This window comes from Mesocricetus auratus, unplaced genomic scaffold (assembly GCF_017639785.1).
Source record: "Mesocricetus auratus isolate SY011 unplaced genomic scaffold, BCM_Maur_2.0 Super-Scaffold_100010, whole genome shotgun sequence".
NCBI classification, from domain to species: Eukaryota; Metazoa; Chordata; class Mammalia; order Rodentia; family Cricetidae; genus Mesocricetus; species Mesocricetus auratus.
This window is the reverse complement of record NW_024429194.1, coordinates 43,142,524-43,167,834: the sequence shown is the minus strand read 5'-3', so window position 1 is coordinate 43,167,834 and position 25,311 is coordinate 43,142,524. Positions and strand designations below refer to the sequence as shown.

The 25,311-nt window shown below is 38.5% G+C and overlaps 1 protein-coding gene across 3 annotated transcripts in view; it reads left to right on the top strand.

Moving 5' to 3' along the window:
* Positions 1-25,311, top strand: part of Ccnyl1 (cyclin Y like 1) — a 36,050-nt gene that overhangs the window by 5,746 nt on the left and 4,993 nt on the right. For 2 of the 3 annotated variants that reach the window (XM_040753450.1, XM_040753449.1), the window contains exons 3-9: positions 5,546-5,620; positions 7,024-7,058; positions 13,106-13,206; positions 15,921-15,956; positions 17,350-17,401; positions 19,073-19,192; positions 22,719-22,885. In XM_040753450.1, coding sequence (XP_040609384.1) covers positions 5,546-5,620; positions 7,024-7,058; positions 13,106-13,206; positions 15,921-15,956; positions 17,350-17,401; positions 19,073-19,192; positions 22,719-22,885 — 586 coding nt within the window. The remainder of the gene's footprint in view (positions 1-5,545; positions 5,621-7,023; positions 7,059-13,105; positions 13,207-15,920; positions 15,957-17,349; positions 17,402-19,072; positions 19,193-22,718; positions 22,886-25,311) is intronic. The other variant, XM_040753451.1, reaches the window with a different exon arrangement.

Here is a 25,311-nt window from a genome sequence, read left to right as displayed (position 1 = left end):
TACAGTGAAGTGGAGATAGTAAATGTGTAACATAGAAATGATCTTTAAAGTTTAATGGAATAAAATGATCTCAAGAACTAGACTGAGGAAGAAAGTTTCAATGTCTGAATGATCACAGCCATTAAAGAATGAGAATTAAAATAGGGGAAGACTGAGAACTGGTGGAGGGGCAGATGCAGGAATGGATTCAATCATTGGAGGCTAGAAAAGCGGGGCAGTAGTGAGGACCCTCAGCTGAGGTAAGCTTGCTTGAGACTATCAAGTAACAATTACTTAATGATGCAAAATGTGAGCTCAGTGATAGATTGATCTGCCAGTGTGGTTGTGAGTCTTGGAATGTCTGTGTTCAAAGCCATAAAACTAGTACAGTGTACATCAAGGGGTGATGGAGCATGTCAGTAAGTGGACTAGGGCTTTAGACAAGTACCTAGGAACTGCTGACATACTCTATTTAATTGTGATATATTGGAATTACTATGTTGGAATCAACTCTCTCCACCTAAGATGGGCTATTTCTGTCTGCCAATTTCTTGGTTGCCTTCTTTAATATTTTGATAAAGAAAATTTTGTGATTGTGATTGTGTAATGTTAACATTTTAGCTGTAAGCAATGTATTTAGTTATTCTAAGTTGAGTGTTTTTAGTATTTTTAACATATAATTTAGATGGATCATGTAACTTACAGAACCTTGGTCTGGAGGAAAAGCAGTTTATTTGTCTATCTTTGCTTTCAAATTAAATTGCAGCTTAATTGACAATTCAAAATGGTGGATCTTATAATCTTAATTATAATCCTTGTCTTGACATATTTGTCATAGTTGAAAACATCCTTAGAGGTTTCTTTGTGAAAGATATGTCTTTGTGTGTGTATGTACATATTCATAAGGGTAGTACAATCAGGGAAAGGGTGCTCTTCCTCATTTATGCTCCACCTATTTAAGACAGTCTAGGCTGATTCTCTGGTGAGTCCAGGATCTGCCTGTCTCTACCTCTCTATCACAGACGCAGTGTTACATGCGGCTGTTTGTTTACATGGGGGCTGGCAATCTAAACTCAGGTCCTCATCCTTGGGCATTAAGTACTTTTACCACCTGAACTACCCACCAGCTCCTCTTACAGGTTTCTAAAGAAACTTGCATAGAAGATACATGGTAATTGGTGTGTTCTCTTTTTCCTAAACCCATATGTGTGTGCAGAATGTGTTTGTGGATCCTAATGCTTTGGTTCATAGTTGGTTATCTTGCCTCTGTAAGAGTGAATAGACTAGTATGACTTATAGCATCACCATAGGCGCTAGGAAATAGAGTTAATAGGGACTACAGAAATAATACAGTTTGTATATAGGGTCACTGTCTACTGGCTCAAGTTTCCATTCTATATAAAATAGCAACATGTGGTATTTATAATAAGTGGAAAATGCACACTACATGGCAAACTTTGATAGCTACATAAATAACGTTTATATTGTCACAAAACACTGCAGATTGGCATTGAAGCCCTGATGTGTATAATTCCAATAGGCTTTATATAAATGATTAAAAAACTCATCAGAGTGGAAATATAATTAACTATGGGAGAGTGGCCAGCCTGCAATCAAATATATGCAAATTAGAGTCACAGTAATACCCCTCATTCACAAACATCAGGAATCTTTTTAAGTATCCAAAGCTGAGATAGAAGTGAGAACTGACATAATTGGTAGTGTTGTACCTTGATATGCCTATACTTCTTTACAAAACTGTGTAGTGTTGTGTATCAATTCATGAAAATTACCCAGCTGTGATCCCACATTGGAAGATGATCTTCTTCTTCTTCTTCTTCTTCTTCTTCTTCTTCTTCTTCTTCTTCTTCTTCTTCTTCTTCTTCTTCTTCTTCTTCTTCTTCTTCTCCTCCTCCTCCTCCTCCTCCTCCTCCTCCTCCTCCTCCTCCTCCTCCTCCTCCTCCTCCTTCTCCTCCTCCTTCTCCTCCTCCTTCTCCTCCTCCTTCTCCTCCTCCTCCTCCTCCTCCTCCTCCTCCTCCTCCTCCTTTTTTTTCTTTTTGGTTTTTCAAGATAGAGTTTCTCTGTGTCCTGTCCTGGCATTTACTCTGTAGACCAGGGTGGGCCTTGAACTCACAGACATCTGCCTGCCTCTGCCTCCCCAGTGCTGGGATTAAAGGCGTGTGCCACCAATGCCTGGCTTGAAGATCTTCCTTAAAGTAATAAAAAGCATTATTTTAAAATAAAGTGTACTAAAAAGAAATACTGTGTACTCATAAAGACGGAATTTTGTTTCTAGATCCCCAGTATTGGATTGGCTAAGCTAGAATGGGAATAACATTGCTGTATCATTATACATTATTCAACAATAAATATGGTAAGGGTAGGGATGATTTTCTTTAATAAAACACCAGTTGTAAGCTGAAAAGAGATTTTGTTTTGTTTGGAACTGATAAGAAGTTTTGTTTCCTTGCAGTTCAGTGTCCAGGGCCTTACGGACAGGAATCTAAGCACTGAGTTACACTGTTTTTTAACTAACTTTATAAAGAAATAGGTAAGAAACATAACTGGAAGCTTATTGTGATTATATCTATTGGTAGTTTTTTAATGAAGCATTATTTTAGCTCTTTCTAATTTCTGTTGCTGAGGAAGACTTTTACCTATCTCATTTTTAATCTGATCTACTCATTAGCTATATTGTTTACAATTAATGCATCAGTGGAAGTCTATCTCAAAATCAGTGTGTACACGAGGAGTTTGGAGGGAGGTAACCTAGGTTTGGCTTGACCTGTGAATTATGTGATCTCAGAATGCATTTTGGCCTTGCTCTCCTCTGTTTGTCTCTGCTGAAAAGACTTTCCTCCCATGAACCACTGCATCTCATAACTAGCTAATGTTCCTAAAGCACGTATGCCTTTCTCCTCAGGCTTTTGAGAAGTCTTGAGAGTTGTGATTGGCCATCCCTGGGACATGTTCCTACTCCAAAACCTCTCCAAGACATGTTGTCATTGATTTTATCACAAACTTCTTGGATTCTGCTTTTTGGGCCATAATAGTATATCTTGATTTAGCCTTTTTTTTTTTTTTTAAAGTTTATGTGATTGTATGTGTACCTGAGTGTATGTCTCTGAGTGTGTGCACATATGTGTATCCTGGGAGGCCAGAAAACAACTCCCAAAGTTGTTGTTTCAGGTCATTGAGAACCAACCAACCTGAGTGCTGAAAACCAAACCTAGCTCTTTTACAAGAACAAATGCTCTTAACTGCTGAGCCATCTTTCCAGGCCCTCAACTTGGAATACATGTTTTAAACTTAGTCCTCTTTGATTTTAATAGCTAATTTTCTTGTACTTGTGAAATTCCTTGGGTTTTTTGTTTCCCCAGGTCTGGGGATAGAACATAGGGAGACTACTGACAGCTATATATAACTTCAGCTCCATCTAAACTTTATTGTGACACGGGGACTACTACATAATATGGCTGTTTCTATAAACTCATTTTTATTGAGCTATACATTTTTCCCCACTCCCATTCTCTCCTCCCCTCTCCCCTCTGCCCCCCACACTTCCAATTTACTCAGGAGATCTTACCTTTTTCTATAAACCATTTTTAATAGTGTGATCCACAAAATACATTTTAATTCAAATCGCAATATGTTTGCTTTTTAGAAGGAATTAGTCCTCTGTCTCTTTAGAAACCAGTTTAAGATTAAAAACAGTTTAGAAGATCTCTACCTGTCACTTCATGCACACATGGCTTTGTTTTCCACATAGCTAACTTTATCACACACTTAAAGATGTTGGAAAGCCTTTAAAAAAAAGTTGTGTGGGGGTATCTTTAAGAATAGTTTTCTTCGTCGGGCGTTGGTGGCGCACGCCTTTAATCCCAGCACTCGGAAGACAGAGGCAGGTGGATCTCTGTGAGTTCGAGACCAGCCTGGTCTACAAAGTGAGTTCCAGGACAGGCTCCAAAACAATACAGAGAAACCCTGTCTCGAAAAAAACCAAAAAAAAAAAAAATAGTTTTCTTCAACTGGTGCACACCTATAATCGTAGCCCTCTTGAGGGTAAGGCAGAAGGATCCAAGAAAGAGTTCAAGGACAGCCTAAACTACATAGTGAGATACTATCTCTAAATAAGTAGCTTAAAAATAAAATAAAGTGATCCAAATTCCTGTTGCACTGGAAAGTCCTGAATTATGCTCGTGCAAAATTCTGCGCTTGTTGCTTGGAGGAAGGAAAGGGGACTCTTAAGTAATGTATAAGTGTGTGTGTGTGTTCGTGAAATGCTGGTTAGGCAGTAGTGCTGGTTGAGTAGGAGTTTTTAGAGTTTTGTTATTCGTGTGTATGAACAAGTGCAGGTGCCAAAAGAGACCAGAAGAGAGCATTGGGTCCCTTAGAGCTGGAGTGATAGGTAGTTGTGAGCCACCCCATGTGAGTGCTAGACACAGAACTTGGGTCCTCCAGAGAACAATATGCTAACTGCCGAGCCAATTCTGCAGCCCAGTAGAGGAGAATATGTCAAGTGTGTATTGTAAAAGTCAAGGATGTAATAGGTACACTGTGATCTACTACCACTGAACCTTTTTTTCAAAGAACAGAATGCTGGCTGGCAAGGCTTGGGAAGTGTTGCCATACTTTTCTCTTCCTGGATTGGCAAGATTGGTTACATGGCTTGAGATGAGCATTGCTTAGGGCTGTCATAATTTTTCCCTTTCTCATTACAATGTTCCTTATCCCATGTGATGGCAAAGTCTTCACTGTGGTTAGTTTAGTTTTTGTGCTGGACAATGGTAGTACACACCTTTGATCCAGCACTTGGAAGGCAGAGGCAGGTGGATCTCTGTGAATTCAAGGACAGACTAGCATACAGTGTGTGTTCCAGGACATCCAGGGTACACAGAGAAACCCTGTCTTGAAAAAACAAAAAGAAAGTCTGTCCTGTGTCCTTGGTTAAACAGATTATGCCATCTTGCTCCCAAGGTAGACTGCAGCAGTAAAAAGTGAGTGAGTTCAACCTCGGAAATGGAGGCTGAAAGCTAAAAATCAGTTTGTATTCGTCGAAGTTGTGTGGATTAGGCCATTGAATTTTATGCAGCCCTAAATCTGCATGATGGGTTGCTCCCACATAAACAGCTAACTAAACAAATTCTCTTGTCTAAAGAAGTTATAACTAGCCAAGTGGTTAAAGAATGTTTATTGAAACCAGTTGTCTTTGTTGTCCCTTATTTGATATATTGATCTGTATCTCACAGTGCCATAAGGCTAGTTTGGAAACAGTTAGTAATATCAGCACATATGTTAGATACATAGGGAAGGGCACTATATGATTCTATTAAAGTTTCATAAGATTACTTAGGTATACATTTGAAGAGTCTAAGCCATAGCTGTTAGATTCCACATTAATGGAGAGATTCTGCAGTTTTCCAGTAGAACTTTTTATGTTGCCTTTATTTTCCTCATGTTCATGTCTGAAAACCCTTCTCCTAAAAGTTAGAAGTGTTAATCATGATTTTCAAAATTAACTATATTTATTAAGCAAATAATCATATCTTTCTCTTTCCTTCTGTAGACTTAGCTTTGGAATCAAATCCTTCTGACCATCCCAGGGCAAGCACAATTTTCCTCAGCAAATCTCAGACAGATGGTAAGATGCTTTTTCCCACCTACGAAACCCTGAGAGCTGTTTATATTCAGTATGTACATTATTGAAAATATTTCATGGGATTTTTATACTGACTTAAACTTTTCATGTACTTATTTTTGATATGTGATGATATGCTTTGCTTTAATATAACTCTTTTAGGGAGAGCCTGTGGGTTTTGTAGACACATCCCCACCTTGTTGTCAATGCAGATACAGGATTTAAAAGTGGTATAGATTCACAGCTGCCTACCTCTTTGCTTCTCTTCTTAACCCAGTAGTGTGTTTTTTTAAAGGCAGATGATAGAATTTAAGGTTCTGTTAGATTCTTAAGTGAAACACCAAAACAAGTGTGTTATATATGGTCATTTTGACCTTATTTCATATAGTACCACCCACCCAGTAAGCCAGTGTCATGCCCAGATTTCTATGACTCAAAATCTTCACCATATATAAAACCTCTTCATTTTGTTGCAACAAAACTCAGAGCAAACATGTCCTAATGTTTCCTAAGTTTGCTAGTGTGTGAATTTTCTGTCCCGCTTGTTTTAGTTGAGAGTGAACAGTGGGATTTTTCTGTACTATTTTCTATAATGTTTGGTTAACTTCGCTCACATTTTTTTTCTAAAAAAGTTAAGTAACTATTGATTATGTTGTGAATATAAGAAGTGATGAGTCTACAATAACACTGGGAATAATGCAATAATGCAATCCAGTTTAAAAGGGGGAGTGGTGGTGCTTCTAGCCTGCATTTTCATGGTTTGTGTCTTTTTTGCCTGTGTTGTGCTGTTGATCTGATTAGTACTGCTGTACTCAGAGGCAGAGACAGGCAGATATCTGTGAGTGTGAGGCCAGCCTGGTCTACAGAGCAAGTTCCAGAACAACACAGAGAAACCCTAAAAACAAAAAAAAACAGACAAAACCCTTGATCTTACCCATTATAGTGGGAAGGAAATGTGTCTAGAGTGCTGTCTAGTGATCAGAGGAGAGGGAAACAGTGTGGCAAGTCTCTGGAATTTGTATTCTGTTAGTGTTGTGTTCAGTTAAGTCAGCATACGCATTTGGAATGCTCGTTAAGTTAGGCTTAGTGTTTACATGTATGACATAATATGATAAAAATAGCTGACTCTTTCACTTGCCTTAATTTTCTTGGTCATTTCTTTTACATAGGAAATTTTTGTTTGTGCCTACTACATTATCTGTTTGGTAAAAAAGTAAAATTTCATTTTTAGATTTACTTTATGGCTTTTGTTTTGACATTTATTTTGTTAGAAACTATTTTTTAAAGTAGAACTGAATTTTATCTTACTTTGCATGTTGGTAATCCATCAGATGGTATGTAGCAACTACTTTTATTTTTGTATGGCATTGTATCAGAATTGATCAGTTCATTTTTTTTATTCTTAGTGCGTGAAAAGAGGAAGAGCAACCATTTAAACCATGTAAGTAAAATAGCTGAAAACTTAAGAAATTAGTAGTTTGAATTAAAGTATATCTACAGTGACTTCTAGAAAATACAGTGAGAATGCAGTGCTGTTATTGTAGGCTGCTTCTAAACATTTTCTAAAAGTTCTTTTCTCAGATAATAAAGTTAGGGAAGTCTGACTTAATACTATTTTTTAAAAACGGTATTCTGACATTTTTACTTATAGTTAGTTACATAGCATGGTATAGTACAGAAACATACCCGAATTTTTTCTCCTTTTTACTGATTTCTTTTTAAGATTTGCTTATTATTATATGTATATATTTGTGCCTACAAGAGGTTATGTATACTTTATGAGTACAGGTGCCTTCAGAGGCCAAAAGAGGGCATCAGATCTCCTGGACCTGGAGGCATAGCTGGTTGTGAGCCACCAGTTGTGGGCGCTGGGAATTGGACTTGGGTTCTCTGCAAGAGCAGTTAAGAGCACTGAAGTGCCAAGTCATCTCTCTAGCCCTTTAGTCTAATTTGTAATTGAAGTAACAAACCATTGATGTTGGTACTATCTGCTGATTTCCCATCATAATAGTAAAAGTTGTTTTCCATTGTGACCTTTATTTCCCTCTTCCATTTCCTTAGCACACATCTTATTTCTTGTAAAATCCTAAGTCAGTGTTTTCACTGTGACTGTGCACATTGTTAATTGCTGGGTCACATGGTACTGACTGCTGCCTCCTCCCACACCTTAACTCTTTCTCTTTAGTGGTTGGATCTGGGTTCTTCAGGCCCAATAGGTGAATCCCTTTTCCTAGCCCGTATCAGTTCACAGCCAAATGCAGTGTGCTTGCCTATTTCTTAAAAGCCATCCCTTTTAACCCCAAAGGTTGTCACATTTGTTACATGCCTATCAAAAATACTTTGCTTCAATTAAAATACATGTATCTGGTGTTCTGTAGGCACCCGTTCACAGCCTTTGCCATCCTACTCCAATGAGTCTGGGTTTTGCTTAGGCCTGCTCTCTAGTATATGGCTTTGAAGTTACTGGTTTCTCACGTGATTGCTTTCTTGTATTGGTTCCTCAATGTCCTAGATACTGTTTCCTTTGTCTTCTTATACTGCACTGGAACACCTTTTCTTGGGAAGAGACACATAGTATTTGTAGTAATCTGGCCTGGAAAATTCCTCCAATAAATAGACTTCTAGGTTGAAACTAATTTCCACAATCCTTAGGATACTTTTCTGTTACAGTTTCAGTACATAGTGTGTCTGTTATTTATTATTTTATTTTTTTATGGTCCTGATGATGGAACTCAGCTCTTCACACATGCTAGGCAGGCGTCCTGGACTGTATCCCCAAAGTATACTGCTACCATTTAAAATCTGTTGCCTTGGAAACTTGTGATGTGTAACATGTTTCACACAATATACTCTTTTTCCCAAACATCTTTCCTTTTCTTTCCTTTTCTTTCTCTTTTCTTTTGGAGGTGAGGGGGTTGCAAGGATGTGGGCATATATGGAGGGACAGTGAAATGGGTGGGTTTAGGGTATATGGTGTGAAATTCACAAAGAGTTAATAAAAGGTTTAAAAAATTTTGTTGCTGTTGTGTGATACATAGACATTCCCCTTCTCTAAAGGCTTTAAATACTTACTCTCCAGGACTCTGAAATGTTATGATTTGTTATGGACCTTTTAATTCTACCAGTAGATCTGCAAACAATTTCTTCTAAGGAGTGTGTGTGTGTGTGTGTGTGTGTGTGTGTGTGTGTGTGTGTGTGTGTGTGTGTTTCTTTGGTATTTTCTCTACCTTTTGCTTGTATTTTGTTATCGAAACGTTGGGCTTCTAGAGCAGGATTTCAGTGTGACTGTCTAATTTCAATCTCCTCTTCCCTTTCTAGTTTGTTTTTTTGTTCTTGGAGATTCATGTGCTCTATGTTTTAACCCTTCTTGAGTTTTCTTCTGAATTTTTAGCATTCACAATGCCTTTTCCTGCTGTCTTAACCTGTCTTGCTGGAGGCTCCCCTCAGCTGTGTAGCTCTTGGCTTTCTGTGACTAGAAGTAACATATTTTTAACTGAAGCGTTGCATTGCAAGGATTCAGAGGCCAAGCTAACTTAGAGGGCCTCAGTTTCTTTTTCTGGGCTCCTGATCTACAGGACAAGTTTTGTTTCTTCAGAGAGTGCTCTCTCAAATTTCTGCCTGCGATTACAAGTTTCCTGCTTTCTAAAAGCTGGCGAGGCGAGGCAGTTCTGCTTTTCAGTGCACCCCTCTGCCCTTGCATCCCCCAGGATTGGTCTCTTTAAACTGTCAGCATTAGTAGCTCTAAAGGGTAAGTATATGTACGACAGGCTTTGCCCACAGACCTAGCTGACTCTGGCTTCTGTTTCATGTTTTTATATTACCCCCTGGGTGCTATGTGTCTAGTTTTGAGTCTGCTCATAACTCCTGTCCATTAAGTCTCCACAGGCACCAGCATTGTGCTGCCACGCCATCTCTTTTTGATGTTTTGAGACAGGCTCTAATGGCTGTCCATAACCCCTGATCTGCCTGTCCCTGTCTCTGGAGTGTTGGGATCGTAGGCATACACCACCATACCCAGTTTAATTTCTCTTTTAAAAATATTAAAAAATCCTGTCAATCCTGTTTCCTGCATCTTGATAGAAACTGTTTTGTTCCTTTAATTCAAATGAAATGCCATAAAGAAATAAGTTGTAGTCAGTCCATTATGTTTCAATGAATTTAGAATCCATACGTAGAAACTGGAAAGATGGTTGAGTGGTTAAGAGTGCTTCCTGCTCTTTCAGAGGACCCTTTTGGTTTCCAGCACTAACATGGTGGCTCACAACCATTTACAACTTCAGTTTCAGGGGATCTGAGGCCCTCTTCTGACCCCTGCATGCACCAAGCATGTACATGTGCATACATGTACAGACTGAGCAACGATACATGTTATTGTCTCTATTTTAGGAACCACCTTTAAGTAGTGTTTTTGCTGCCTTTTTTAAAAAAACATTTTGTAGGCCTTGCTTTCTTAGTATAGTTTATGGTAAGGTGGTAACTGTAACTGGCAATTATTAAGTTTACAGGCAACATCAGGAAAAAGTTCCCTTTGGCAGCTCTGTTGCAGGCATTGCTCAGAGATTTAATTCTGCCACTGTCTAGTTCCCAGACGGAAAAGTTTGAATAGCTGGACATGAGTGCTATAGGCCCTGCTTTGTATTGGTTAGTGGCAAGGTTTTGTATTAAGGTTTTTCCCTTGAAACTGGAAGTGTGGCCTGAAGAGGGCGGCAGTGTTGGGTAGAAGTGACTGCTTTTCTGAGTTGAGGTTTATAGAGTCTGAACTGATGGGGGAAGTGTTTGGTGTTGCTAGCCAGTAAGTTGCTGATTTGCTAAATGAGCACCTAGGGGGCTAGAAGACTGTATCTAATTAAATGCTTTAGTATTTCCAAAGACAAACCAGTATGCATGCATGATCAGAAACCATGTATATGGAGGGAAATAGGAAGTGTCACCAGAAGGGTTATATTTTATTTCTACTTATTTTTATTCCTGTCTTTTTTTTTTTGTCAAAATTGATTCTGTTACCATGTATATGCCCTGTTACTCCTTAATACAAGTTTCACTTTCTTAATTTGAAATCCATAATGTTCAAGAATCTGAACTCTGAAATACTCCAGGTGGAAAATTTCACATCTGATCCTATGTGATGAAGTAGCAGACGAACAGCAAAAACTGGCAAAATTACCTTTAGAATGTTTGCGTGAGTGAGGAACACAGACAGAAGTGTCTGTGCTGAGACTTAGGTCCCATCCCCAGGAAACATATATATGAATATTCCAAAACCCACTGTCTGAGTTAGGGTTTCTATTGCTGTGATAAAATACCATGACTAAAAGCAACTCAGGAAGAAAGGGTTTATTTTGCTTACACTTTTACATCACAGTTATGATAATGGAGGGAAGTTAGGGCAGAAACTACTTCAGGAGGCCATGGAGGGTGCTGCTTACTGACTAGCTCTCCATGGCTTGCTCATCCTGCTTTCTTATAGCACTTAGGACCATCAACCCAGAGTGGCATCACTCACAGCCAGACCCTCCTCCCTCATCAATCATCAATCAAGAAAATGCACCACACATTTGCCTACAGGCCAGATTAATGGGGGTATTTTTCAACTGAGATTTCCTCTTCCAAAATGACTCTAGCTTGTATCAAGTTCACAACACTGGCCAACACACCTACAATATTTTCTGTTCCAAGGAATTTTGATTTGAGATTCTCAACCTATAATAGTGACCCTAAAAGGTATCTTCCACTGGAATAAAAGCATTTCAATGAAAATCAGCTTTGTTTTTCATGTTGTATTTATCTTTGGAGCTTATAAAAGTATACACTTTAAACACAAAGGTAATTAAAGGTGCACATAATAGCTGAATAGCTTAAGAAACATCACAGCCTTAGATATAATTGAAACACTTCTAGCTTGAAAAAAAATCTTTCTAATAGTACTTTTCACGTAACACCTGGGGCATTTTGATAGGGAGCAAGTGACTTTATAGTGAAACAAATAACCTATTTTATCTACCATGTGGGTATTTCTGACTGTGAGCTGCTAGCAGCTTTCACATGCTGTGCCCTTTCAACTATGTCTTCCGTCTACCCCATTTTTCATGTGTTTATGAGAAAGTACTGATGGGCAAACAGTGATGGTATGATAGGAATCATTGATTATAGGGAGAAAGGAAGGCGCATCTGAATTAGTGTTTTCTTTTTTGTTTTTTTAAAGAATGCTAAGTTTTTGGTATTTTGTTTTAAAGAACGTTGCTGTTGATATTTATTCAGTGACACTATTTGACCATGGACCATATGGGTCTTAGCATACTGTAGGCTGTTTCATTGTCTGATTTGCTGTTTTATTGCATTTTTTTGCAAATGAATGGATACTTCTAAAGTGTTTTAAAGATAGTTAAGAGGGCTCAAAAAGTTAGTTGTCTTCTTTCCAGTGACACTGTAGATAGTTCTTCACTAGTTTATATCTGTAATTAGATTTATCTCTCAATTTATAGATAATTTTTCAGCTCTAGGGTTGAACCCAGGGCCTCAAGCATACTAGTCAAATGCTCTACCAGTGAGCTATATCTCCAGCCTTACAATTCCTCAAATTATTTGAACTCCATAAACTGTTAAGATTGTGTGCTTAGCATTTGGTGGTAGAAGCATTGAGAGTTCTTCTTTGGAGAAGCTCAGATTTGTATGAGGGGGATAACCCTGCAAGCAGTTTAAGATACCCAAAGAGAAACATTCTGTGGTGTGTTGTTGGTAGAGATGTGCTGGAAGATAGATGGGGTTCAGGGACAAAGATGGAGAAAAGGGCATCCATGGCAGACAGCAGCAGGAAGGTATCGTGATGTGTGCTAAATAATGAGAAAAAACACTACTACTTGTGGTTTTCATTTAAGGAACATAGTAGCACTGTACTTACACATGAAATAAGAGCTAATGTCTCCAAGTTGATTTTACCTTGTGTTTTCAGATGTGAGGAAATGTTAATGTTTAAGGGAATGGGCCCAGAGACATTTATGGCCCCTGGCCTGTTGGCAAGGGAACAGCCAGGGATACCAACTCTGACTTCAGAATACTTTCAGCCACTGAGATACTTAGTATTCGCCTTGAATTTACTATAGTAAGATGCTCTTGTGCCAGTAATTTAGGCACTGTACCTAGAAGTTGAAAGCTGCCTTTGTTTAAGAGAAATTACTGAAACCTTACTTAAAACTTTTTATAGTGTTTATAAAGGAAATTGATAATAGATTCTTGCCAGGTTTGATTTATAGGTACTGTACCAAGAGCTGCATTTTATAACCCATTCCTCAAACATGATCTGTGGACATTAAAAGCCTCCAGTGGGTTCCCTGCAGAGCTACACATGTTGTTACACTCAGGCAGTTCATATACTGTTAAAAAAAAAAAACCTTAATGCTTTATCATTTGACATTTTAACCAAGGAAAAAGAACACATTTTTATAGATTTAACTTACTGTGACATTCTCTTCTATTTCCCTTCCCCTTCAGGTATCTCCAGGGCAGCTTACTAAAAAGTATAGCTCATGCTCAACAATATTTCTAGATGACAGCACAGTCAGCCAGCCTAACCTTAGAACCACAATAAAATGGTGAGTACAACTAGGCTGCCGAGCGCTGAGCGACAGACCCCTTTGCTAAAAGCATCCCAGCCATTTTTGGTAATTTCAGTCATTTGATTTTCCTGCTAAGCACCCAGTTCAAGAAATTGGGGTCAATTAGATACTGATAATATTTAAGAGACTAAATGTAAATTTTCAGTTTCCATTTTATCTTAAACTGTATGGTGGAAAAGACAGACAGTTAGCAAATAGGAAATCTTAGGAAAAGTATGCCTCTATTGGGGGCATTTTTACTGTGAAAGTACTGCTGAACATAACCAATGTTTCCAGATTAGTTAGTTTGTCACTAGTTACAGGCCTAAAACAATGCTTACTGCTTTGTAAACTACTCTTTGAATGAACAGTTTGTCCTCTACTGGCACCATAGTCCATGAGCAACCTTATACATACATAGGTTATTGTTGGAAATAACTTTTGAAATACCCCAGGATGAGTTCAGGTCTGTAACAATGATCAAAAAAAGTGCAGAGCTTCCCCACTACTTTGGAGTTGTCCAGGGAATAAGTGTTCCTTGGGTTTGTTTTTATTTTTTTTAACATAGTTTTGGAAATGCTTGTTTGGAGTGTTAATGCCTTTATTCCTAATTTTACTCCTTAGTCTAAAATAATAATCAGCTTATACACTTTTTTTGTTTTGTTTTGTTTTTGCTTTTTTGTTTTTCGAGACAGGGTTTCTCTGTATTGCTTTGGAGGCTGTCCTGGAACTCTGTAGACCACAGCTTATAAACTGTCTAATGTACCAGCTTTTTAATTTTTTTGTCCAATTATCAGTAACTTCTTCATTTAAAACTGAAAGTTCTTATTCATCATAATGTATCTTTCCTTTCATACTTAAAACAGCAGTTGAGATTAAATTGTGTTTTAGAAAAAAGTGAGGCCAGGTTCTCAAAGTCCTGAGTTTGTCGTCTGTTAAATAATCACTGAGTGTTGATATTTAGAAAGGCCTCAGTCTGTAAGCAAAAAGATCATTGAAGTTTCATTAGAGACCTCAGATCATTTTGAATTCAAATGATTCTGATGTTTCTATATATAATATATATACACATTTTCAAAGAGTAAACCTTGGCCAAACAAATAGGTTTCATGCCCCTCCCCAACCCATTGTAATCTAATTTTTAGGCTTTTGAAAGGATAGCTTTATTTGCCTTCTTTAAGGTTTAAAAATCAATACATTTACTTGGTGAAATAAACATTTACCAAGAAAATTAGAACAAATTTGCTCTCAGGAAAGATTTTTAAAAATGTTTATCATAGGCAATAATGCATGACTTTCAAGGAAATTAAAAAACCATTTTGATTCACACAACTTTTTCCAGTGTACATGCCTAAAAGTGAACATGGCAGCTCATATCTATAATCCCAGCAATTGGGAGGCTGAGGTGGCAGAATCCAGGAGTTCTCTGCTACATAGCAAGTTAAGGGCTAACCTTGGCTACTCAAGACCTTTTCTCTAAGGAAAGAAAAATACATGTCTGAGCACATGCATTTTTCTCATTTTTGCCTTTCTTTTAGTTCATAGACACTATCAGGGTCTTTAAGAAAGGTGATGCATATAAGGCATTAATGACAGTGTCCAAGCAAGTCCTTTGATCTTAACCACAGCCCCTTCCCAAACTTTGCAGCACACTGGAACCACCCTGGGAACTTCAGAAATAATCTTGAACCCAAGTCTTGCCCAGTGCCAACTGCTCAAATAGTGTGGGAGCCACTGCTTAATGAGAATACAGAACTGCACCTGCCTACGTGGTGGAACCTTAGATGCATCAGTTCTAAGCATTGGTTCCCTCCCTTTTCTGTAAATGTGGTTGTTGTATAAACTGACATGTAAATCTTAGTGGTCCTTTTCAGAACCAATTTTTGTGTGCGTGATTGTAAAATCAGTATGAGTGTAAACTGAAGCACTATAGAAGTATCCATCTTTGATGCCAATAATGTTACAAAATCCAAAATTTCAAATTTAAAATATATACAACTACTTCTAAAATTCAGATTTGCCTTCCCTCAAATATTTTGAGTTTGTTTTAGATGGTAAGGGCAGATGTCAAAGAGAACACTTTGTTCCCTAGTTTATTTACATCATCTATGGCAAACTTAGGAATAATATAGTGTCTAAAGGATTGTATCTACTATTAATATTTCACTTAAACTAATTTGGAAATAGCTGCCATTAATACTCCTGTATTGTCAGCACTACTTAGTTCAGGGTAGCTAGTCCTATCAGCAGATTTGCAGGCACTCATTCACGTTTTCTACTAAGAATCACACAGAAGTGATTTTAAATGCTTTTATTCAGTATGCAGAACTTTTCATTGCTTACCCATAGGAAACTAATGATCCATGGTGGCTAAATGGATAGTGAACTATAAGTCATCTGCAATCTGAGGCCTAACTAGAAATCCCTACTGTTTTAAACCTAAATGTATTCGTATAACTACTACAACTTGTGCAGGACAAAGGTTCTGTAGGGAGAAAGGCAAACGACAGGAATGATGTGAAGGATTTGCACATGATCATGATGAACAGAAGCATGCCTTCTAACAGCGTGTTGTCCAGTTGTGTTAAGAGTTCAGAGTGCTATAAGTGTCCTTTATGGTACTACTCTAAGATTTCAGGGCTTCTGGGAAGGTCAACCTTGCTTAAAAATGATAAAATGAATTGCTTCAAATACTTTTTTTCCTTCCACAGTGTGACCTTAGCAATATATTACCACATAAAGAACAGGTGAGCTTCTTAAAACATGTCTTGCTAATCTAATTACCTCGCATAATACCAAATGTAGTATTAAGATGTAACTATAGACATCAGATGGTGAAATGCTTTTATTACGATATTGAAATGAATCTTTTATTAGAGTTTCTTGTTCTTAAAACCCTTTAAAGGCTCTCTAGTTGTTGGAGGTTCTAAAAAGTATGACTATTATATTGATAATTTGCTGGTTTATATATATTAAAATTATAAACATACATGTATGTAATCAGCACATGATTTTTCAAGCCTAATTCTACTAATTTTTTAACTAATTTCTTGTTGTGTCTGCATGCATTGCAGGATGTTTAATAATGTTACAATTGTCTGCTCCCATTGTGACAATCAAAAATCACAGCAAAGAATCCTCTCGTTAACATAATTTTTTTGAAAAAACAACTTTTCTGCACCAAAAAATTGTGAGAACATCTCATTTGCAATTTACAAATCTCTTTAATGTATAACTTGTAGAAAGACAAGTATATTTTCCTGTTTCTGTCTTCACTTTCAATCTGTTTTAAAGAAGCTAGAAGCCAGTCCTCACTCATACATTTGAATGGAAGTTATTTTTAAAGCTTTCAGATTTTTTGTTACTCTTTAGTACCACACTAAAGCTCCATAAAGATGCTTCATTGTAATAGAATTTTCTATTTCTCAGTGAACTTTTACATTATACTCATTGAGCTACATCTTCTTTAGTAAGGTAATCTTTAACTAGTACATTGTTACATGATATAGCCTGTCCTTTGGAAAATAATGATTTACCTTTCTTTATAATGTTAAAAACTCATTTGAGAGTACTTGTAATTACACGTTAAAATGATATTCTGTATTAAGAAGCTGGTTGAGTTCATAGGTAAATCACAAATGCTGCCTGTGAACTTTCCATTTCCTCATTAATAATATTAAAAAGAAGGATCAGGATTTAGTGACTTTAGTTGTCCTGCTTCATCGAAGGCATGAAAGCTCAGTAGCAGGTTTGAAAAACAAAAGTTCAATGGCAACAGAGACGGTAAGGAGGAGAGCGTTGCAGAAACTTGGTTAATAAGCAAGTGCATGGCTTAAAAAAAAAAAACATGATACAGTGAACTAAAGAGAGGTGAAATTTAAATTTCGTTCATCTTCATCCAAGTTCTAAGTTGTTGACTGATTTGGTTATTACTGCCTGTTGAGGGGTACCCCTGTTTCTCTGGCACCACTAACTGGTGGAGACGCTGCAGTACTGAATAGAAAGAGGCTTGACAACGAATCCAGGAGGACTTAGAAATGGTTTGCATTGTTAAAGGTTGGACTTCCCTTTCAGTCTCCCCTATACCACAGTGTTAACTAAGATTCTAACACAGCCTGTTATTACCTGTTAAACTTATAGAGATGCAAATAGATCCCTGGACATTTTTGATGAGCGATCACATCCACTCACAGTAAGTGCCTGTTTGCTTTGCTTTTAAGTTGTATTTTTCTTTCCTATGCTGTGTTTATTTCATGTTTGTTTGTTTTGCCATTGATTGAGAAAGTTGCTCCTAGCTTTAAGGAGCATTGTTCATGGCTATGCTTGATAGAGTAACAACAGGCTTGCTGCTATGTCAAGTAGTGAGCTAAGGGAAGTAAATCAATCGATTGTATAAATACTAGAACATCCAGCTTTCCAGCATATCATCTTCAGTAACATCAAATAGTATAAACATTTATAAATAAATCCAACAAATATGTAAAATCTCTCAAGAAAATTAGGAAACTTTAAATCAGTTAAAATGGCATAAGCCCAGTGTGGTTTGAATATACCTGTAATCCCTGTACCTTGAAGGCTGAAGCAGGATAGAGAGATTTGGAGAATAGTCTGTGCAGCAAAACTCTGACTTGAAAAACAATAAAAAACAAGCAGTCAAAAGAAAAAAAAATCAACCAAAGAACCTATAAAAACTTAAAAAGTTACTTCCTCTGCATCATGTTGGCCATTCTCGTTACTTAAAGAGGCATACTGTTATGTGGACAATTCAGTGTTAAGAGCCTATGGTTATAGGAAAAAAAGAAACATTTTTTTTCAAAATTTATTATGGACAAGTATGACCCCTGTGACATGTTACGATTAGTAAGATTTCAGCATAAAAAGAACTGGGAAAGTCTTTGGAGGAAAATGGAAGGCTATAAATTCCTGAACATATGCTGTATCTCTTTAATAAATGATGGGTGGGTGTGGATAATTATAGTACAGCCATATATTACTTAACAGTGGGTCTATCTTCTACTATGTAAGTAATTTCAGTATTCTGCCAATATCATAGAGTATTTTCATCTAAGATGGCTACAGTATTACTTTTTGATATTTTGTGGAACTGATATTAGATATTTGGTCTGTTATTGCCTGAAATGTTAAAATGATATTCTGTATTAAGAAGCTGAAAAAAACTGAAAGTCACCAAGCATGATGACACATACTTTCAGTCCCTGAACTCAGGAGGAAGAAGCAGGTAGATCTCTGTAAATTTGAGGCCATCGTGATCTTCATAGTGAGTTCCAAGACATCTAGGACTACAAAGTGAACCCTGCCTCAAAACAAATGTACAAACAAAAAAAATGAAATAAAAATTGAATCATATCACCCAGGCCAACAAGATGGCTCAGCAGGTAAAAACACTTACTGCTAAGCCTGAGAATCTATTTCTGACCACCAGTATGGTGGAGGAAAAAGACAATTCCTAAAGTTGTCCTCTGATCTCATGTGTGCCCCATGGCTGTGCATGCCCATATATATATTTATATAATAAATGCTTAAAAGCAGCTATAGTACCCAATTGAAATTATTTTGAGGAACCTGTAGGCACAATGTGGAGGCTGCTATCTTAAGAATACGTAAAATTTCCCTCGGGGCTGGAGAGATGGCTCAGAGGTTAAGAGCACTGGCTGCTCTTCCAGAGGTCCTCAGTTCAATTCCCAGCAACCACATGGTGGCTCACAACCATCTACAATTCAATCTGCTGCCCTCTTCTGGTATGTAGTCAGAACACTGTATATGTAATAAATAGACAGGCAGATAGATCTTTAAAAAATACTTAAAATTTCCCTCAGTTAATATTTATTTTTTTTTCTTTCAGAGAGAGAAAGTTCCAGAGGAGTACTTTAAGCATGACCCTGAACACAAATTTATTTACAGATTTGTTCGCACACTTTTTAGTGCTGCACAACTGACAGCGGAATGTGCAATAGTAACGTTGGTAAGCTGTTCCTTTCTTATCAAGCTTTATTAGAAAGTCTGTACCCAGATACGTTTAATCCCTGAAGTTATCCTGGGAACTTTAATAAAAGGAACCTTCGCAAGGAATGCAAAAACACATATTTGAATTTAACAGTCATAGTTTAAGATGTTGTTGCCATTGCTTTTATTATCACAAAACAATTGCCATTAAAGGCAGTAAGAGAGAGTCCCCATCATATCTCACTACACATACACAGGACATGTCAATGGGGCTGGAGTGGGATGCATTAATGGACACCAGTGGTTCACAGAAACCAGTTCAGTATAGTTTAAGGCACATATCAGACTGTGTCCCCAGGTGTTTCTGGTGTGTGTTATGATTGCTCATTGACCAGTTAGTTCTCTGTTCTTGGGTGATGGGTGCTAATCCAACTCTGATGATCATTTGTGTCTGCCTATGAAGTTGCACAGGATTGTAGTACCAGTAGATCTTAGAAAGGCTTTGTGAACTATAGATATGTCATTCTCTTTATGTCAGCCATTCAGGGCTTGTAGTAAGACCATCATTTTGAGTAATGGATGCTGTTCAAGTGGTTAGGATTTTACTACCCCAGCAGCAAATGCAAAGTGAAAAGTCAACTATATGGCCTTGAGGAAAGAGACCTTAGATTAGTACTTACTCCTTTAGCATTCACTTAAACTCTAAGGAGGAGACATGTATGTGTGCATGAGTAGAGTCCCCAATGGACACTTCTGCCATGGTTGTAGAGAATGCAGAATGGAGACTGGGTTGGAAGAGGGGGTGGGTCCTTGTAAACAAGGGAACTACCATTCCTGGAAAAACAAAGTGGTACTGTCTGGTTCTTTGAATATACAGGACTTCAGAATGAATTTGATTCAGGGGTAAAGAATTAAAAGTATTTGTTGAAATGCAGAGAGCATTTGCAATAAAAATGGGCAGCCCTCACAGACCTACCATCAGTATTTGGGAGATGATTGCATAGAGGAGGAGGCTGAGCACACCAGGAGGAAATCCAGGAATGAGTAATAGAGTCAAGATGAATGTTCCTACAATGGGAAATACTGTAAGAGGCTACAAGATGCACCCTGGACAGCTGCTCTACACGATTTTTGTAGCACTGGGACAGAGAAGAAAGCATATTCTAATGAGGAAGATCACAGGCATTCTTTTGCAGGTGTTTATTTCAGGCAGTTGTTATATGGCATCAAAATTGAGCAAAGGACCCGTCAGTGACTGGAGACCTTTCTGTTTTAGATAGGACAAACAGAAGACCTCCTTAGAGAAGGGGCATTTGAACAATGGACTAACTGCATAGAGACAACCAAGGAGCTTATGTATTATAGGCAGTGGGAACAGTGCCAAAACTACGATGCTATAACATTCCATGAGCTCAAGGAAAGCAGGATGGTCATGTGGAGGGAGTGAGGAATAGGGGGAGTTAAGGGAGAGGAGATGCCAGGCACAGTCTCACAGGGAATGGGTTCCGGGTTAACTAGTAACTTTAGGTAAGTCTTGACAAGGGGAAAATGGTCTTAATTTAGGAGGCTTTCCTAACTGTTTTTGGAGAGGTGGATTGTAATTGGAGGTCAGAATAGAAGCCAGCAGAGTGTTAGGATGCCATATAGGCAAGCAGTGAAAAATGGACCAGGATAAAATGTTGTCATATTACCAATGAAGATAGCAAGAACAGGTTTGGAATAGGATAACATAGAGTTTGGGCTTCTATAACTAGGCATTGGAGAGTTGGAATAAAAGCATACTTGTTTGTAAGTGAAGGCACTGATGAGCTTGGCATGAGCTGTTTCAGAATAGTGATAGCAGCAGAGGCACACGCAAGTGTGCACTAGGAAATGGGCTGGAGGTGAGCTGGCATGTACATAATCTGCGCATGTCTTGAGAAGCAGCACTTGGGGTTGTGGGACGTGACATCAGAGCAGTCTAAACATTTATATTGAATGAAGTCTCTGGTGGAGGAAAAGAGTATCTTGTCTCCCACTGACACAGGAGGACAAGTGTTAGCCTGAGTGACAGCACCTAACGTCCCTGTTGAAGGGCAGCCAAGGTGTGCAGTGCTCCACTGCTCCCTGACTATCTCTGTGAAGAAGAGCAGGGGCCACTCTGAGAGACTCAATCCTCGGATACTTGGGAGTGCTGAGTGTGGGGATGGGAGGATAATCTCACCAAGAACGTGTAATATTTGGTGGACAACATTCCCAAATCTGAGTCATTAGTCTGATGACCTTTAAAAAGTGGCTGACTCGGCCAGTGGTGGTGTATACCTTTAATCCCAGTGCTTGGAGGCAGAGGCAGGTAGGTCTTTGTGAGTTGGAGGCCAGCCTGGGTTACTGAGCAAGCTACAGAGAAATCCTGTCTCCAAAAAACAAAAAAGTGACTGACTCTTAAAAGTCAGTTTGTTCCCTTTTCCTCTGGACATAAAGCACTTCATACCACTTTGGGGACCTTCCACACCAGAGCTCAGCACCGGCTCTCTACCAGCTGCAGATGACAAACATTGGTGGGAGCTGCTCCTGTCATTCTCCCAACAGTACTATTGGCATTAGCATTACATTGTTTTTGGTATTGTCACTAATGTAGAAGCGATTTAAAGCATATGGGGCTAAGCATGGTGGCTCGCGTATGTAATTGGAGCACTTGGGAGACTGAAGCAGGTGGATCACAAGGTCAGGGCCAGTCCGGGCTACATGTGATAGCCTGTCTCACAAAGTAAGGAAGGAAGTGTTTTATAGAAACACTACTATGTAACATATTTATATGTATGGGTCTTAAGCACCTTTGGTCCTAAAACCAATTTCCCTTGGATACCAAGGAACAACTGATACCTTTGTGAGAGCTTTCTCCACAATCTTCACTCAACCAACCTCACCCAGTTGCTTACAGCAAAGGCATTTTCTATATTTAAGATCATTCATGAGAATGGCTCACAAACTTGCCCAGTTTAAGAGTCCCAGGATAGACTGGCAGCTCTGCTACCACCTTAAAGCCAAGAGAATTGACAAATTGTGTAAAAGAGAAGATGTCTTCTTGGAAGTGATAGTAGAGAGGGGAAAAGGAGGTGTAATGGGCCACCCTTGGGTGCAGGTGGTTCTTTATAAAGGCACTGTGCCTGTGGTGCTGTCTGCCCAGTAGCCACTGGGAGGCTCTCTTGCCCTCGTTCCACACAAGAGTCACTGTGGACCTGGAAAAGACTTAGATGTACTCACTAAGACTTAGATGTCTGGCATGTCTGTAAAGTCACATGGGAGAGACCTGAGATTTACTGAACAGCCTGAGTCTGCACTGGGCCTGTCTGCTGCTTTGCAAGTTTGAAGGTTGTACCATTCTTCAGGATGCCTGTTACTAAGTGACAGTCCTTGCTCTGATGTCTGGACAAGGCAGGCAGCAGAGAAGTCTGACCTCTTGCTGAGGTCTCTGCAGTACTGCCTACTCAAACACAGAGGCCCATCATTCATAAACTGAGCACTTACACTGAACCGAATCAAAGACCAGTGCTCTACTTTTGCAGGTTTACTTGGAGAGACTTTTAACTTATGCTGAGATCGACATTTGTCCCACTAACTGGAAAAGAATTGTTTTGGGAGCCATTCTTCTTGCCTCCAAGGTTTGGGATGATCAAGCTGTGTGGAATGTGGACTACTGCCAGATCCTCAAGGACATTACAGTTGAGGACATGTGAGTTTGGAAGGTTTTGGTGAACTTACTAACCATTTTTAGTCTAGTGCCTACCCACAACTTAGGAGGCTGCTGACCACCTACAGGCATCACCCCGCTAAACCCCCTTGAAGTCCCACTATTAAATACTTCAGCCCACCACAGCCTCATAGAAGGTAAAGTATAAATCAAGCCCTATTAATCACAATCATTCTAGGAATTTATTGCACAGCCCTTTAAGTATCAGAATACTTAGAAACCTCATTTTCAATCTCAGATGGGATTTACGGATTCACATTCTTTATAGCCACAGGCTTCCACGGACTACACATAACATAGGATCAGCATTCCTTACAGTATGTCTCCTCCGACAACTCTTTAGTTTGCTCTCAAAATCTTACATAAAAGTTAAAGACTGTTTAAAAGGCTGTTGAACAGCTACTGAAAGACATAAAACTACATTCTTTCTATCCAGCTATATAGTAGTTTATATCTTCTAGCATTAATTGATAGGTATTGATGTAGTATTTATAATAATGTGTTTGATAAATTGAGAGGTATTTTTCTTATGGTTTTGTTGACCTTTACAAGGACAGCATAGCACAGTATATATTTTATTGCTTTTTTATAATTCACTAGTTTTACTCCCCTTTTAAGGGGCATGTGCCTGGCTTTTGAAATGTGTCTGCCAGTGTTCATGTCTTAGAGCCTCTGGACTTGTACAGGGTTAGCCTGAGTCTGTCATTGCCTATTTACTTCTGCTGGTCCTAGACTCACACTGTTTTTTTTCTTATCTAACTCTGAGCATCTATTAACAAACAAGGTACAAAAGCCAGAGTTTCAGGAGATGCTTCTGCCCCCTCTGCATGTAGTGTTTGTTTTATAAATTGGTCTGATGGGCTAGGGAGCTTTAGGATGCTCTCAAGCAGGCAGTGCTAGAAATGGCCCAGGGCCGTCACCAGCCCTTGTCCAGCCACAGCATCCGAAATCTCTGAGAGCATAGCCTTAGTGATGGCCACTAGCATGGTCCTGGGGCATACCAGTACTCACGCTATAAAGGCAAAGCTGTGAAGTCTGCAAGCAAGATGAGGACCAGAGAGGTCTCCTGCAAACCCTGAAATGCCCACTCGACAGTGAAAATGTCTTTGTGGGGAGCACTTAAGTGACATGTCAGTGATGAAGAAGCTCTTTGATTATATTGAACATCATAGGAAGATTAAGATATGATGAGAGTAATAGAAGTTACCTGTTCCTGTAGTGAGGACTGTCATGCAGAATTACCAAACTTTTATAACTGAAGTAACTAAGGGACCACTGTTGGCACCAACTGGAGTGTTTGGTGAAAATGGTCACTTTCATTGTGGCACTGGTAGCCATCTTAGCAAAGGATGTGACAACAAAATCTGAAATAAATGGACATACTTTTGGAAGTTACCAAGGCCAGAGTGACTTTGATCACCTTGTCAATCATCTTAAGTGGCCCCTGGGAAAAAAGTAAAATGTGTACTCATCCTTAAACTTAAAATTTAAACTCAGCTGCCAGGGACTCTAATTGTAGTCTTAAGATTAGAAAAGATTCAGAAAACACTGGGTTTCCTGGATGTGGACCCACTCACTGTAAGGGCAGTGGTGGCAGAAGCTGAGGCTCTGGTAATTTTGTTGTGAGCAGAGAGACACAGGAACCATGCTCCTAACAGTCACCTTTTGTTTATGATCTTTGATAATTAAAGAGCATGACGAGACTAATATGCATTTGTCTCCTTTCCCTGTTGTTGGCTATTTGTAGTGCCCTTATTTTTTTTTTAGTCTAAATTAAAAGTTAAAAATCAGTTTTCCTTAAAACTTTCCCCTATGTATGTGTCTTGTTAGGATATATTTCTGTTCAAAAGAACAAGTTAAAACTAGGCAGCTGCTGCTCAGAAAATGTGCTGTGCCGGTAAATGGTGTGCATTCAGCCATGTGAAAAAAGAAAAAAAAAAAACAAGCTGTATATTCTGTTGGCATAATGCTTTTCTTTAGTGATTAAGCCTCTATTAATAGACATGTTAATCCCATGAAGGACTGTATTTCAACACAGTTAAAATGTATTAGTGGAGAAAATATAAAAGGGATATTGAAGTACGTTTGTTCCTGTAGCAAATTAAGTCTTGATTACCTGATTATCAAAACATTATCTGATTTACATTTCTATAGGCTTATTGCCATATGAACAGGAAATTAATTTTGGACGTAGGCTGTTTAGCTTTAATTTTAGCAAACCATATTTTACCTACTTTTTGTATAGAATGTCAGACACTTTTTGAGGCTGTGAAGAAAGTATTAAAAATTTAGAACCAAGAAACCAAGTAAGTATGTTCTAAGACAAGCCTCTGTTGTGCTTGCTTCCTTAAGTATTTATAATTTTTCCATAATTTCTGCAGGAACTATGAATGGTCAGGTTTACTCTA